Below are 16,262 nucleotides of genomic sequence, written 5' to 3' on the forward strand. Positions count from 1 at the left end.
GAAGTCGCTTCCGCTATCTTACTAGTCGTGCTGTAGAACCCGCTGCCTAGAGTTGTTATCGCATGACTACTTATGTTGCATTCAAACTTTTTCTTATGAACTTATGTTATGTAACGACCATTATGGTCACGTACACTTATTTAATGCTTCTACTTAGTGAAGCATACTTTTGATTTGTAAAACAATTGACGTATGTTATGACGTCACTTTTATTTATGAATGTAAACTCTGTTTTGAAAACGCATATAGTACTTAACCTTGTAATGATCCTGTTGTTGATGGTCCGTACATGATGATTTAGTACGGGGCGTCACAGTGTCGACCATATATTATTCAGGTGGTATAACCGACCATATATCATTTAGGTGGCAGAGCCAACCATAATTAGTATTAAGATTATCGTGCTGATAACGTGTTATAATTCAGTAGGCTTATAACTACCTTTAGTGGTTTGATTCTTGATGTTATAATTCAGTAGGCTTATAACTACCTTTAGTGATTTGATTCTTGATTAAGAATACTAATAATGAAGTGTAAGAACAAAGATGATAATGGAGAGAAAGAAAGAAACACTTTGTAAGTGTGAGAAATGGTGCAAGTTTAATGCTTGCATTCATGGCTATTTATAGCAAAAATATCACAAGTTTAGGTAATACAATAATATTACTTTTGTGTATCAATAATTGACTATCCATTTATATATATATATTTATATATTATAACATAATGTTTCTTATTTTGTGAGCCTTTTTTATGTTACTAGGCATTGGTCACTAATCAAATGTTCATATTTATGTGTTTTGTTAGTACAGATGATAAATTGAGTGGGTCACATGGGTTAGTTAATTGAAAGCCAAGTGTGGTTTCAGATTTTGGTCTTGCTCATACCATATGTTCTTTGTTTCATTTCATATATTCATAGAGAAATATGATGTTTTCTGGCTAATCAACACTTAGATTTAACGTTTATTGATATCAATATTCTTTTGTACTTAATCAAGTTTGAGTTAAAATAGAAATTTCTGTACTTTGTAAGGTAAAGCTTCATGTAATTAGATGACAATTATCCATGCTTTGTGTAATCTGAACAAAATTACGAAAAATGCTTTACGTGCTTTCGTGCAACGATCAAGTTGCTTAAGAGTCAAAGGTACATTTGCTAATTGAAAAGGTTAATAAGGACTAAAGAGATTGGATGATGAGTTTTGTTTCCTAAAAGATTTACACCTTAGCTATTTGCTAATTATGATCTTTAGTGTGATTAAATTATGTGGTTATGAAAAGTTATGAAATATAAATATGTTATTTCATATAAAGTTCATATTCAAATGTATAATAATCCACTTTTATTCTCATTATCTAATGCAGCCGAAGGCTTTTCTTTTACTAAATACTACAAAATTCTATTGTTATACCATATTATATTAGATGATCGTTCTTTTATTTAAAACCGGTAAATTTCACACATCTTTTTATTTTGTTGATTTAATAAACCCGTATTTTCACAGATCTTAAAACTAAGTATCTGTTTTATTTATCCAATTTTATCACAATAGAGCCGATTTTAACAAGTTTTTCGGACTCTAGATTTTTTTACATAAAGTTTTCCAAAAAAAGACGCTCATTTTCTCACATTGACCCTTCCAATTGGTTTGCAAGTGGTGTGACAACTGTATTATCAATCATCAAAAAAAGTCTCTTATTGTGAGGCTGTTATACTGTTAAAGTTGGGAACAATGTGACATTTTTAGGTACAACTGTACAAGTTTAACACTTTCTATCTGTTTCATTCCCAAATGATGATAAATATACCATTGTTTTTGACAATTCTATCAATATTATGCAATAAAACTTGTATTTGTACATATAAAATATAAATAATTCACAATTTTTGTCGAATTATAAATAAAAGGTGTATTTGTTATTACCCATCCCAAAATAACGGTGCATTGAAGACCCATTCAACATTAAACATATGCTTAAGTGTAAAGTTATTTTAGTTAATTAGGTGTGCTAACATTATGTCCAAAATCAATATATATGGGTTCAATATCAAAGTTGTGTTGAATTTATCAGACTGACATTTGTAACTGAAATTACTCAACTTTGAACTAATCTTTTTCATAGAACAATCTGAAACTTATACAAAAAAAGGGCTTTGATATAACACCATTGTTTAAGTGGAAACTGATGATACTAGTTTCAAGTACTAAACATGATTCACACTAACATCATTAACAAGCTAAGTAGACAAGGTGACTTAACCTCTTGACGAAAAGTTGCATCGTGTGCCAATAGCTTCAAACCCTTCAACCCCTGCGACCCATTTGCATCGCACCCCTGGTATTTTTGCTTCAGAATATCATCATCATTTACACAGGACCAAGTTAGTCCTATAGCTGAGCTCCCAACCCACATAAACCTCTCCGAAAAAGGATTCACTAAACTCTTATGAAACTCTTCTGCTTCTTCACACATAATTCCCTACAAAAAATTTTTACAAAAAAAATAAAAAAAATAGTGTAATTTTTGCAAGAAAATTATGAATAAACAAATGATAATTCATGGAGAACGGGAGACGTACTTCTGCCATGGCTTTGATCTTCAGCGTGAGATCATTGCTAAGAATGATGATCTTTCGGTCTGTAACTTCTTTACGTAAATGAAGAGCAGTTTCGACGACTTCAAATTCTAGTTCTGTATTCGCTATACATTCGTCAATCCATTTCAAAGCTAAAGAGACCCTTTCAGTGTTTCTTGCAACGATATTACCTTGGCTCTTTATGTACATGAGTTCCCTTATGACTGTTATTAATCAAATATTAACGGAAACTGTCAGCCATGATGAAAGTAGTAAACTTTTTATGTTCGGTTTAGTTAAAAGAAAAGCCAGGTTTATTACCAGTTTTGGGTATGACAATCTGAGTCCCTTTGAGGCCTTCCAGAAGCTTCAAATGCTTCGACGACTGCGCATGTAGAAGACTGCTAGTATCCACAACCATGGTCCATCTTTTGTTTTCTGATTGTCTTGATTTAGTCTCTTTTTCTGATAACGAAAACAACGCTTCTTCATCGCAGACAACAGGATCAACCTTATCTACATCATTCAAGGTTAATGACTCTTGTAAAATAGGTATATCATCTTTTTTCTCGTTAACAGTAGGACTACGAACATCTTCCATCCAACCTTTTTTCAAAGATTTCACAGAAAAAGTATTGGGATTCTTGTTCTCTTTGTCTGGAGTAAACATCTCCAGTTCATTTCCATTAATGGTATCAGAAAGATTCATCGAAACTGACACACTCTTCAATACTTCTTGATTCATACGGATGTCTTTAGCTCTTGATATGTCCGGAGTATAACTCTGTTCTTGATCCAAAGCTATAAAGACTGATTCTTTCTTCATTATCTCATGATCAACAGATTCTAAGTTGTTTCCCATATCTGCTCCATCAATAAGAACCGATGAGACTTCTGATTCATTAGACATTGTTATATGATTCATCTGATCATACTCAGAGTCTATAATATTCTCTTTGCTTTCTGCTGTATCGGGCATAAAACACCCGTCTTCATCTACGTTTACATCATCGGAATGGGCCACATTAACTGAAACTTTGTTAATTGTCTGCTGATTTACTGGTTCATCTTCATAACAAGAAGATTGTGAGCACATTGGCAAAGAAAACACATCATGTATCAGCTTAAAATCATCGTTTGAAATGTCTTCCAACAAATTCAAACGAGAATTTGAATCATTTAGGCCAATGGAATCTTCAATTGCATATATAGTTTCTGAAAAACCAACCTGAACAGTGGCAAAGGTTTCAATATCAGTATCATCACACAAAGATTCGGAGCAGTTCGTCACAGAAAACGGATCTTTGTTGATGATATTGTGATTTTCCATATCAGATTCATCGCTCAAATTATCTCTCACCCAATCCAACCCATCTTCTGATCCAGATAACGGGAAGTTTAGCGCGAATATTGTATCTTCTTTGATGCTTTCACCTTTTTGCAGCTCAAATTCATTGCTCAAGTTATCCATCACCCAATTCAGCTCGTCTTCTGAGAAGTTTACGCTAACAGAATCTTGTGTTGCTGGTATAGTTTCTGATGCGACAAGCAGAGACTGAAACAACGCAGTATCAGCACAGGATGACTTTAGTTCATGATTGGCCATCTTTAGTTCATCGCTTATATTATCACCTGAAAAATATGACTGATTCTCAGATGTGTTCGGACCATCAGAATCTTCTATTCCTGTTATAACTCCTTCACCCGTTTTAGATGGACTCAAGCATTCAACCTCGGTATCATCACATGAAGAAGTCAAACAGTTCGGATCAGATGCTGTCAACAGATTCGGTTTCTTCATACGCATATCCGGACTTTTGTTGATCATTTCATGATTTTGCAGCTCAAATTCATTGCTAAAATTATCCCTCAACCAATTCATGCCATCTGCGGATTCAGATAACCAGCATTTTGGCACAGAAAATGGAATTTCTTCAACGATTCCATCATCTTGCAGCTCAAGTTCATTGATCAAATTATCCTTCAACCAATTCAACTCATCTTCACATTTGGTTAGACCAACTGAATCTTCAAATTTAGATACAGTTTCTGAGACAGCAAGTGTAGCCTGAAATGAATTAGTGTCATCACAGGATAATGGGCCATCTTTACCACCTTCACGATTGAGCATTTTTAATGAATCGCCCACTTCATCACTCGACCAATTCGATTGATTCTTTGATGCATTCAGACCATCAGAATCTTCTATTCCATATACCGTTCCATTGCCTGCTTTAAATTGACTCGAGCATTCAGCCTCAATATCATCACATGAAGAAGTCAAACAGTCAAGATCAGACAAAGTCATCATGTCCATTTTCTTCACAGGCGAAAATGACAAACCTGAACACTTGAACTCATCACGGGACATATGCAATTCAACTTTCTCATCCTACAACAATCAAAGAAAACTTCAAATGTGAATAGACATTCCATCGAACACCTTATGTGCACAAAAAATCACCCAAATGTAAAAAGTAACGAAACTAAAAGAAATTCATAATCACCTGATTCGTTTCTTCTTCTTGTTCTTTAATCGTATAAATCGTAGACATAAACTTTCCATCACTATCATAAGCTCGAGTAATAGGAAACCAATGCAACTCATAAACCCTACTCGAACCACCCAACTTAACTTCATCTCCCTCTTTTAAATCCACAAGAACCCCTGGTTCAATCCTCTTCCCAGACACCCATGTTCCATGAACTACAAATTTAAATCATCAAATAACTAATCATTTCCCCTAATTGAATAAATAAATATATAATTCTGAATTTTACCTGATGATAGATCGAATACGGAGACCGAATGTTTAGACGGATTCGAGTGGATACGGAGATGGTATCTACTGATGCTAGGGTGTTCAAGAACAATGTAGCAATTAGGATGGCGTCCAACAAGCAGTATCTGTTCATCAAAGTCTTGATTATTTGATGATTGTTGTTTGTGAAAGAGGAATATGTTCTTGAGGGTGGAATTGTTTTTTAGCACAGTGAAAACTGGTATTTCTGTTAATAGTTTTTGAGATTTGTTGTTATCCTCCATTGATGTGTTTGTGTGTGTGTTTTGAATTGAAATCAAGAAGTGTGTGTGTGTGTGTGTGTGTTTATGGAATGAAGAAGATGAAGATTTGGGGTTTTAGTAATTTTGGAATTATAATAAAAGACTACCGTTAGATTTTTAAGCATAAATGCGGAGATGGTTTACGGACAGAGTATTTTGAAATTCAAAAAGAGAGGATAGTTTACATGAAATTTTAATTTTTATCCAACAATACTCTAAAATGTAATGTAATTTTACCATTGAAATGAGATTTTGCTAACGATATCACTAATGAATTGTCGTTAATGTGAATAATTACTTATACAATTTTAAAATTATCGCTTTTAAGTTAGTAAGTAATCGCTCGGTACGGAACTTTAAAAGACACTAATGAGCGTCTTGTTACCAAAATTCTTGAATAAAAAAACCCTAGTAAAGTGATTGCACACACATACGCGTTCGGGAGGAAACCCGAATCGCATTACAGGAACATCCCGAGGGGCAGGCGGACCGGATTTGATTCCTGAATAGATCCGGGAGAAAACCCCCTGGGGTCAATCTGGATATCCATATTTCAGGGAGATTAATTAATAGGATGGGCAGAGCGAGGCTCGAACCCATGACCTAACCCCCAGCCCCAACACACGAGATGAAGGAGATGCCATTGAAGCAGTGCTTCGTTGGCGTACATGTATATATATTTTTTTTTAAAGTCCAATAGAAATTTTAATAAAATAGAAAGAGATACAACTTGGCATATTAGATAATGCCATTTAAAACAGATGCAGAAAAAACTAGAGAACGATAGAAATATGCAAACTAAAGACTGAACATTTATCCTATATCGTTGAATGAGCTCGGATTTGTCAACCATTGCAGCCAAGTTAACGAAAGTTTTCTAGAACGATTTGAGATCCATTCGAAAGATTTGATTTGAATTTCACTTAGCAACAAGGGACCGTTACCTTTTTTCTTTTTAAAGACCATGTTGTTTCTATTTTTCCATAATAGGTAGCCGGTGATCCACTCGATTGCTTGCCAAAGTTTGGAGTAGTTGTTTGGATTTGACGAGCTAGTGGTACCCGAAAACAAGGCACTGTAATTCGAAGTAGAAGAAGGATTAGAGGACCACCATCTTGAAACACGAGACCAAATATCGACCGCGAAAGTGCATTGAAACAGTATGTGTTCTGAGGTTTCAATGTGACTGCTGCAAATTGGACAAAGCACCGAATCTAGGTCCACTCCTCGTTTGTCTAACTCACTAAGAACCGGTAACCTATTAAGCTTGGAACGCCAAATGAAGATGCCAAGTTTTTGTGGAACTAGATTGTTGCGCATGGTTGCTAAGGATCCATTAGACCCTGACAGTATCTTGGTATCGATCAATTTATTTAGAACCGAAGTAATGAATCGTCCGTTGTTGTTTAGGTTCCAATTCCACACGTCGCTATGGTAATCAGAGAACCTGAAATCTCGAACGGCTGCTTCAAGTGCTACTAGTTCATCGTTTGTTCTACCTGAAGGAATCCTGGACCATTGCCAAAATGCACACCAATTCTCGTTTTCACTATTTTTAATTAACCGATCCATTACTAACACATCTTTTGAGTTTTCAAGGTGGAACAATCTAGCAAATGTTTGGCATAAAGGAGTGCTTCTCGTGTATATTATTACTATTACTATTTACTATATTCATTTAAGAAAAACCATAAACTCTCAAGTATAACCTATTTTATTATTCACAATATTTGATATTTGATTTGAGTATTTATTTATAGTGATATAGTGACTAATATACTTAGGATTTTGTTACCGAATTTTGTTTTGAAGAGAGTAAAGAAAGTGAAAGTAAATTAAAAATAATCTGTGTACCGGAGTTTTAAGAAAATAAAATAAAGTGAATGAATTATCGTAGCATATTTTTTCAAATTTATAAAATGATCTCATTTCCATTTATTTTATCTCACTTCATTTTTTTTTTTTTTTCTTTTTCAAATTTAACCTTGAGGGGAAAAAACTTATTCTTTGATGAGGGGAAAAAGTTTGTTTTTAACTTAATCTTTACTTTACATTATATTATATTATACTACCAACTAAATATGAACACTGACTACCAACTAAATATGGACACTGACTACCAACCACATCTCGCCACCTACCCAAAAAACACTGTTATACTGTAGCAATTTACTGTAGCATTTTTTTTTTTTTTTTTGCAACAGCAGAAACTAAATTACAAACACATCAACACTAACTTGATAACAAATCATCTCATCGGATAACTAAAAAAATAACATCTTCATTTACATAAAAAACAAAAAATAACAAGATCGTGAAGAATTAACAAACAATCTAATTCACCGCATCAACCACCAACGATTCTCATCTAACAATAGCACCAAGATCTGAAAGAAATACTAATTGGCGTAAGTATATTGCATTCCTATTGGCTAAAATTACTAATATTAACTTTTATACTGTATACTAAATATGGGCACTGACTACCAATCACATCTCGCCACCTACCCAAAAAACACTGTTATACTGTAGCAATTTACTGTAGCATCTTTTTTTTTTTTTTTTTTTTTTTTTTTTTTTTTTTTTTTTTTTGCAACAGCAGAAACTAAATTACAAACACATCAACACTAACTTGATAACAAATCATCTCATCGGATAACTAAAAAATAACATCTTCATTTAAATAAAAAACAAAAAATAACAAGATCATGAAGAATTAACAAACAATCTAATTCACCGCATCAACCACCAACGATTCTCATCTAACAATAGCACCAAGATCTGAAAGAAATACTAATTGGCGTAAGTATGTTGCATTCCTATTGGCTAAAATTACTAATATTCACTTTTATACTGTAGCGGCTACTGTAGGGGTTTTTTCCTTTTTTTTTTTTTTTTTTTGTGTGTGTGTGTTTTTTTCCCCTTCCTTCCAGAGATCTCCTCCACCTAATTTCTTCACCAACTCTTCCATCATCTACATCCCATCACCGCCACTTCACCACCATCGCCACTGTCACCGTCTATTAATTCATACAAATATCTGAACACTAACATTGTGTAAATTTTTGAACAACACGAATCTCAACAAATTAGGTAACGATTTTCAAAAGAAAATAAAAGAAAACCGTGGCGGTTTAAACGATGAACGAGAAGGGTGGTCATCAGTTTGAGTGGAGAAGTAGAAGGGCGTTCTGATGTTGATGATGAACAAGGGAATGACGACAGGGGAAAGAGGATGTCCGGCAACGGCAACATCAACGGCGGGTCGAAGTATCCGGCGGTAGAAGAAGAGAGGGGGTGTGAAGGTTGGCAAGTTCACTATTATATTATTATTACCCCGGTTTATCATTATTATTACTAAGTATTATTATTATTATTCTTATTATTATATCAATATAACTATAAGAAAGATTACATCGTATAGTAAAAAAATTATATTGTTATAAAAATATCAAAATGTCATGCTCTCCACCCTCTTTGAATTTTATTACCAAAGAATACTATAATAATTAATCCTAATCCTAATCCTGAATATAATATGCGCATCATTCCGAATAAGAACATATAACATATAACTTTTATGAATTAATTTCAAATTATAGTTATACATTTTTTAATAATTACTTTATAATTTCAAATAACGGCTATGTAAATTTGAATATGAATAACGGTTATGAAATTCCAAATAATAGCAACGCAATTTTAATGATATCGATATAAATCGAAATTGCATTATCAATATTTCAAGTTTCATAGCTACTATTCTGTGATGCCCCGTACAAAACCATCGTGTACGAATTATCAACAACAGGATCATTACAAGGTTAAGTACTATATGCTGTAATAAAAGAAGTTGCATTCACGATAAAAAGATGACGTCATAACCGACGTCAATTGTTTTACACCAATAGTATGCTTCTACGAATAGCAAGCATGAATAAATGTATGTGACCCTTAGGTCGTTACAAAACATAGTTTCAAATGTATTAAAGTTTGAATGCAAGGTAAACAGTTCATGCGGTGATAACACTAGAGCAGCGGGTGTCTACGGCAAGACTAGCACGATAGCGGAAGCAAATAACCTTAAGCACCTGAGAAAAACATGCTTAAAAACGTCAACACAAAGGTTGGTGAGCTATAGTTTAAGTATAACAGTATGTAAGGTAGGCCACGAGATTTCAGTGCTACAAAGAGCGTTTCAAAATAGTATGATAAAGTATATGTTAACCGTGGGCACTTGGTAACTAACTTAACGTTTATACCCCCTGAAAGTACACTTGGCAAGTGCGTATGTCTACGAAGTATTAAACACTCATTAAATGATAGCGCTACTAGCCCGAGTGGGGATGTCAAACCCTATGGATCCATATCTAAGATTCGCGTTCACCGGTTCAAAAACCAATGACTAAACGTTACCGAGCTAAAGGGAATGTTTCTGCCGTTATATAACCCACACATATATAAGTTTAAGTACTCGTGCCTAGTATGTAAAACATAAAATCCGCATGTATTCTCAGTTCCCAAAATAAGTTAAAGTAAAAAGGGAATGCTATAACTCACAATGATAAAGTAGCGGTAAAGTATGACACGGAAAGTAAGCAAGTAATGAAGGTTGTCCAAACGGGTCCTCAACCTAAGTCAAATAGTACTAAGTCAGTAAATCGTCCAAATAGGTTTAAAAGTATGTAAATAAGGTCTTAAGGGTCATCATCATTCATCATCAAACAAAAGGCGTAAAGTAAGTTTCGTTCATGAAAGTAGTTTAAAACAAAGGCTGACTTCGATCAGTCACCACGGCCTCTATCCTTACTGAATTAAGGTGAGACCAGTGGCCATGGATCCGTATATGAGTCCTTTAAGTGTGGTAAAATTTACAGAAGCAAACTCGTCTTCGTTTGACCGTGGCGACGGTCTAAGTGCGAGTAGGTCAGAAATTTCTGCACAACGTTAAAAGGACATAGTGACGATCGGAGGGCCATAAATCCTAAAACGTAACTCGGATTAAGACGAGTCCTATATGAATAATTATCTACTCGAAAAGATCTATCTGAAAATCAAGGTTACAGTGGTCCAGGTGTACTGGTCTGTTACAGAAACCAGAAAACAGTAGGCAGAAGACAGAAAACAGAAAAATAGTGGGTTCCGGTGGTCTTGGTGCTCATCCTTGATGCATATAGCTTCAAGTGTACAACTCGTTGATGTGTTTGCATCATTTTCACCAAGGTTTGACCATAATAACCTAAGTGTAAGTCTAAGACATGAAGCACAACTCACTTAAGTGTTGCAAGTGTTTTGATGAACCAAAGTTACATCAAAGTCTTAGATTCAATACATACATGAAATGTAAAAGTAATATTAACCAAGTTTTGACTATTATGACACAAGTGTAGGTCTAAGACATGTAGCACAACTCACTTAAGAGTTGTATGAAGTTTGATGAACCAAAGTTACATCAAGGTCTTAGATCTAACACATACATGAACTTTAAAACTAGTAATAAGTTACAAACTTGAAAGTAAACTTATGAAATCAAGATCTTGAGTTGTAGAACATAGTTCTTAGTTTGATCTTGAAGATCCAAGACTCAAAAGTCTAGATCAAACATAAGTGTACAAAGTTATAATTAAAAAGTTTCATTTACATGTTCTTGAACTAGTAAAGTTAACTTTTAGTTCAAGAGAAATGAGATCAAGACTAACTTGTAGTACTTGACCAACAACAATCAAAATCACAAAATTAAAGTGCATAAAATGAAGACATAAACTAAGTAAACTGTAAGACCCGAATATTTATTTTGTATACTTGTTTATTAAAGGCATATGAGATCGGGCTTCGTTGAATATTTATATATATTAAAATTGGAAAAGAGCTGAATCTGTCAATCTGCGCGCCGCGCAAAGCGGCCGCGCGCCGCGCAAACGCGCTGACAGAACCTATCTTGTTTTATTTATTTTAATGAAGGGTATTTGGGTAATTTCACATGGGGCCAGATTTGTGGGCATTATCAGTTGGTTTAGATCCAACTTTGGATCATTTCACATCCACTTATCATCTTCATCCATTCTTAGAGAGAGAGAGAGAGAGAGAGAGAGGCTTAGAGAGAGATTGAAGGTTTTGGTGAGGAAGAAGCTCGAATCGTTCAAAGTCTCGGGTTTTAAAGTTGTTCTCCTCGTTCCTAGCTACGTGGTGGTAGTATTGGTAAGCTCAAACTCCGAATTTCATTTGTTTAACTTGATATTCAATTTAGGGTTTTGAGTTAATTTGTTGAGTAACCCACTTAGGTGATGAAATGGGTTTATGGTGACTAGTTATTCTTGTCACTTGGCGGGTTTTGGGTTGGATGACGTTTTGGCCTTGATTAGGCTTTGGTTTGGAGTTTAATCACTTTAGTTAGCGATTATGGAAGTATTGGAACCCATTGGAGGTTGTTTGGTTGACTAACTTTGACTTTGGGTCAAATTAGGGTTTGGTGGTGACTATGACCCGATTGGCGATTTAATGAGGTTTATAAACTTAAAATGGATTAAGTTGAAGTATAGAACCGAGTTAAATGTGTTTTGGTGTCAAAACTTGTAAAGGATGAGATTTTGGCCTTTATGGGTCAAAATTAGGGTTTAAGTGTCAAAATGGGTATGACACGTGTTTAACACTTGAGTTCGGGTTTAATTGGCATATTATGACCATTCTCACTTGTGTTAGTGATTATTGGTTGGTTTGGGTACGGTTTGTGCTTGGAAGTGCATTTGGGTCGAAATGGCACTAAGTGACGAATTGGGTTAATTTGTGAATCCAATCTAATTGTGTTGTGGTATTTGTGATAATGGAATAGGTATTTTCCATTGGCGAGTTGCGGTTTACTTGGAAGCTTTCTTCAAGACTTCAAGGTGAGTGATAATATCCTATGTGCATATGTATGTGTAGGATGGGTGCGGGTCGGGTGAAGTGATTCTCGGTTATAGATCTCACTTCACATATAGGTGGACTTGATGGACTTGTGTATAAGTCCAATTGGCACGGTTGTGCGTTTTGGTTGACCATCTTTGGCGAGGTGCACATTTTGTGTGCACATTATCACACATGGTTGTGATTTGGTTGTTATAACCCTAATGGCGAATGGTTGATATGGTTGTGTTGTGGATGACCCCGATGTGGTGGATTTTATAATCCCGTGACCGTGGGCTTTAGTAATGAGAAATGAATCTCGGGTAGTGCGGATTCATGGTGACTCGGGTTGTTCGGTCACCTTATTGAGGTAGTGGATCTCGGGTAGTGCGGATTCACGATGACTCGGGTTGTTCGGTCATCTTATGGTTGAGAAGTGAATTTCGGGTTGTGCGAATTCACAAGGCTCGGGTTGTTCGGCCAATGTTCGTGTGATTGAGGTTAAGGGGTTAACCTTGTGTATTATTATTATTGTATTATATTAATGTGTTGTTGTGTTGTAGCTAACCCTCCGGGTGTAGCTATTTGGCGATGTTTACTTTGTCGTTGGTGGACTATCTTTTGTGTTGTATCTTTAGCTCGTTGCTTAGATCGTACGGTATGCTTAGTGTAGATGCTTTATACTTGGATGCTTCGGTATGCGGTATTTGTTTTGTGTGGCGTATTCATTTTATACATATATATGTATGTAGTATATTATCATTCACTAAGCATTAGCTTACCCTCTCGTTGTTGACTCTTTTTATAGATTGCATGCGGATGGTGGCTCGGGTAAGCGCGAGGACTAGAAGACTTGCATAGTTGCTTTAGTGACTTGCTTTTGGATTGTTTAGGATTGGGTAGTGTATTCCCGATCGCCATGCTCGGCTTTGTTTTGTATTAAAATCTTAAAGTCGAAAATTGTATTTTTGGTACTTAAGGTGGTAATATGGGTCGATGTCGGACCCACTCCGTAAACTTAATTTTATTAATTAAACGTGCTAGTTTTATATATATAAAACCATGGCTGAAAGCGTTTTGGCTAAAAATGTCGGGAACTAGTCGAACATTTTCGTTAAATTGACTTCCGGGGACAGCGGGCTGTCCAGGTGGTTTGGCGCGCCGCGCACCCACCTGGCGCGCCGCGCAATTGAACTGCACCAGAATTTTTTTTTTTTGTTGTAAAATTTAACGGGAATTGTCGTGGTTTGGTTTGGGTTGTTACATAAACAAGTAACTAGTTCATTGTTGTTCATACTTTAAAGATTCAAACCAAAGTTTGATCTTTAAGAAAGTAAACTTTAAAGTTTACTAACATGAATTACAAGTATGAGTTTAACAACTATGAACTTACAATCTTTTGATACATTAAGTGTAGAACATAAACTAGTAAGTTTATGTTCTTGAGTGTTCTTGTAAAAACAAGATAAAAGAAGAATGAAACTAGTAAGTTTGATTCTTGAAACCAAGTAAGTAAGTAACAAACAACTACTAGTAATCAACACAAGTAACAAAAGATTGAAACAAACAAAGAATGATGATGATTAAGGGTGTTCTTGATTTCGGTTTTAACAAGAAAAGAAGAAAGAAAGAAAGTTCAAGTTACTTACTAAGTATAGAGAGAAAAAGAGAGTAAAAGAGTTGCAAGTATGAGAGTGTTTTGTGTGTGAGAAAAAGAGAGCAAAATGCAAGTAGAAGTAATACAAAAAAAAAAGAATTTGAACTCCCTCCACTCCTTGGAAGCCCACGGCTGCAGCAGAAAAAAAAGAGGGAGGCAAGAGTTCAATGGTTCCTTGTATGTAAAGCCTTAAAAGTGAGGATAAAAGATGGGTTTACATGGAGATTATATGTTAACTAGATTCCAATGTTCTTAACTAACTAGTTTCCATTTACAAGTAATACTTACACATGGTAGGTTGGGCTAAAAGGTCCATTAAGAAGTAGGTTGGGCTTATAAGTCCTCATTCAAGAGTCCATTAACATTAACAAGGCCCAAGTTCAATTAATTAACAAATTAATCCATTTAAAGCCCATGTAACTAACTAATAACCTTAGTTAATTAAAATGATTAATAAAACTAATCATGAATGTAAATAATATCTGAAAATATTATTCGTATAAGTTTCGGGTGTCACAAAGATGTTTCGGGCAATTAAAGTCAAGTACGGTTAATCATGGCATCAAGTAAATGTAATAACATACATTCGTTTAATCACAAGTATTAATAATAATAATTATTAATAAATAAACGTTGGAAAATCCAGGGTCGTTACATTACCCACCTGTTAAAGAAAATTTTGTCCCGAAATTTAAGCTGAGGTAGATGGAGGAGTCGGGAAAAGGTGAGGATACTTCCGCATCATTTGATCCTCTCGCTCCCAAGTAAACTCAGGTCCTCGTTTGGCATTCCATCGTACTCGGACGATCGGAATCTTGTTGCGTTTCAAAGTTTTGATCTCACGATCCATGATTTCAACAGGTTCTTCCACAAAGTGAAGTTTGTCGTCAATCGTAAGTTCTTCCAGTGGTATGATAAGTTTCGGTGCCGCAAGGCACTTCTTCAAGTTTGACACGTGGAAGGTAGGATGAACTGAGCTCAATTGTGCTGGTAGATCCAAACGGTAAGCAACGGGTCCAACACGTTCCAAGATTTCAAAAGGACCAATGTATCGTGGGTTTAACTTTCCACGTTTTCCAAAACGGATCACACCTTTTCAAGGTGCAACCTTCAACATTACACGATCACCAACGTTGAATTTAAAGTCTTTACGTTTGAGGTCTGCATAACTCTTTTGACGATCGCGGGCAGTCTTAAGTCTAGCTTGAATCTGATCAATCTTCTCCGTCGTTTCGTAGACTACCTCGGGTCCGGTGATTTGCTTTTCGCCTACTTCGGCCCAACAAATAGGAGATCGGCACTTACGGCCATACAATGCTTCAAAAGGTGCAGCATTAATGCTCGAGTGATAACTGTTGTTGTAAAAAAATTCGGCGAGTGGCAAATGCCTTTCCCAGGACTTTCCGAAATCGATGACACATGCACGCAACATGTCCTCCAAGGTCTGAATCGTTCGTTCACTTTGCCCGTCAGTATGAGGGTGATAAGCAGTACTCATGTCAAGACGAGTTCCCATGGCTTCTTGCAAAGAACGCCAGAATCTAGAAGCAAAACGGGGATCGCGATCTGAGATGATCGATAAAGGTACACCATGACGAGATACAACCTCCTTGACGTATAGATGAGCAAGTCTTTCCATTGTATCCGTTTCCTTCATCGCTAGAAAGTGTGCAGATTTGGTAAGACGGTCAACGATAACCCAGATGGTATCGTATCCGGCCACCGTCTTTGGTAGCTTGGTGATAAAATCCATCGTTATCCTTTCCCACTTCCATTGTGGGATTTCCAGTTGTTGAAGTAAACCAGAAGGTCTCTGATGCTCGGCTTTAACCTTCGAGCAAGTCAAACACTTACCAACATAATTCGCAACGTCCTTCTTAAGATTCGGCCACCAATACTGTTCTTTAAGGTCGTGGTACATTTTGATCGCTCCAGGATGAATCGAATATCTCGATTTGTGTGCTTCATCAAGTATAAGGTTCCGTAGATCTCCATAAAGAGGTACTCAAATTCTTCCGGCATAACATCGGAGTCCAGACTCCCTAACCTCGAATCGAGAGACAAGTATGTTCAAATGT

At 35.7% G+C, this 16,262-nt stretch overlaps 2 protein-coding genes across 2 annotated transcripts; both read right to left on the reverse strand.

Annotated features, from left to right (window-relative positions):
• Positions 1 to 2,160: 2,160 nt before the first annotated feature.
• Positions 2,161 to 5,627, reverse strand: LOC139868178 (uncharacterized). Its single transcript, XM_071856509.1, has 5 exons — positions 5,363 to 5,627; positions 5,089 to 5,288; positions 2,903 to 4,973; positions 2,585 to 2,805; positions 2,161 to 2,484 (listed from the first exon to the last, which is right to left on the reverse strand). The coding sequence occupies exons 1-5, from the start codon at positions 5,625 to 5,627 to the stop codon at positions 2,221 to 2,223; spliced, it is 3,021 nt and encodes a 1,006-aa protein (XP_071712610.1). The 3' UTR covers positions 2,161 to 2,220.
• Positions 5,628 to 6,458: 831 nt separating this feature from the next.
• On the reverse strand, positions 6,459 to 7,217 carry LOC139868179 (uncharacterized). The gene has a single exon (XM_071856510.1). It carries the CDS (start codon positions 7,215 to 7,217, stop codon positions 6,459 to 6,461), a length of 759 nt encoding a protein of 252 aa, XP_071712611.1.
• Between the last annotated feature and the right edge of the window lie 9,045 nt (positions 7,218 to 16,262).

This window comes from Rutidosis leptorrhynchoides, chromosome 9 (genome assembly GCF_046630445.1).
Source record: "Rutidosis leptorrhynchoides isolate AG116_Rl617_1_P2 chromosome 9, CSIRO_AGI_Rlap_v1, whole genome shotgun sequence".
Lineage (NCBI taxonomy): Eukaryota > Viridiplantae > Streptophyta > Magnoliopsida > Asterales > Asteraceae > Rutidosis > Rutidosis leptorrhynchoides.

Excerpts from the sequence above, each read along its gene's own strand:
- LOC139868178 (XM_071856509.1), bottom strand. The coding sequence starts at position 5,627 with ATGGAGGATAACAACAAATCTCAAAAACTATTAACAGAAATACCAGTT. Across the intron at positions 4,974-5,088 it reads AAGAAGAAGAAACGAATCAG|GATGAGAAAGTTGAATTGCA; the intron begins GTGATTATGAAT and ends TGATTGTTGTAG. Across the intron at positions 2,806-2,902 it reads GATTGTCATACCCAAAACTG|TCATAAGGGAACTCATGTAC; the intron begins GTAATAAACCTG and ends GATTAATAACAG.
- LOC139868179 (XM_071856510.1), bottom strand. The coding sequence starts at position 7,217 with ATGGATCGGTTAATTAAAAATAGTGAAAACGAGAATTGGTGTGCATTT.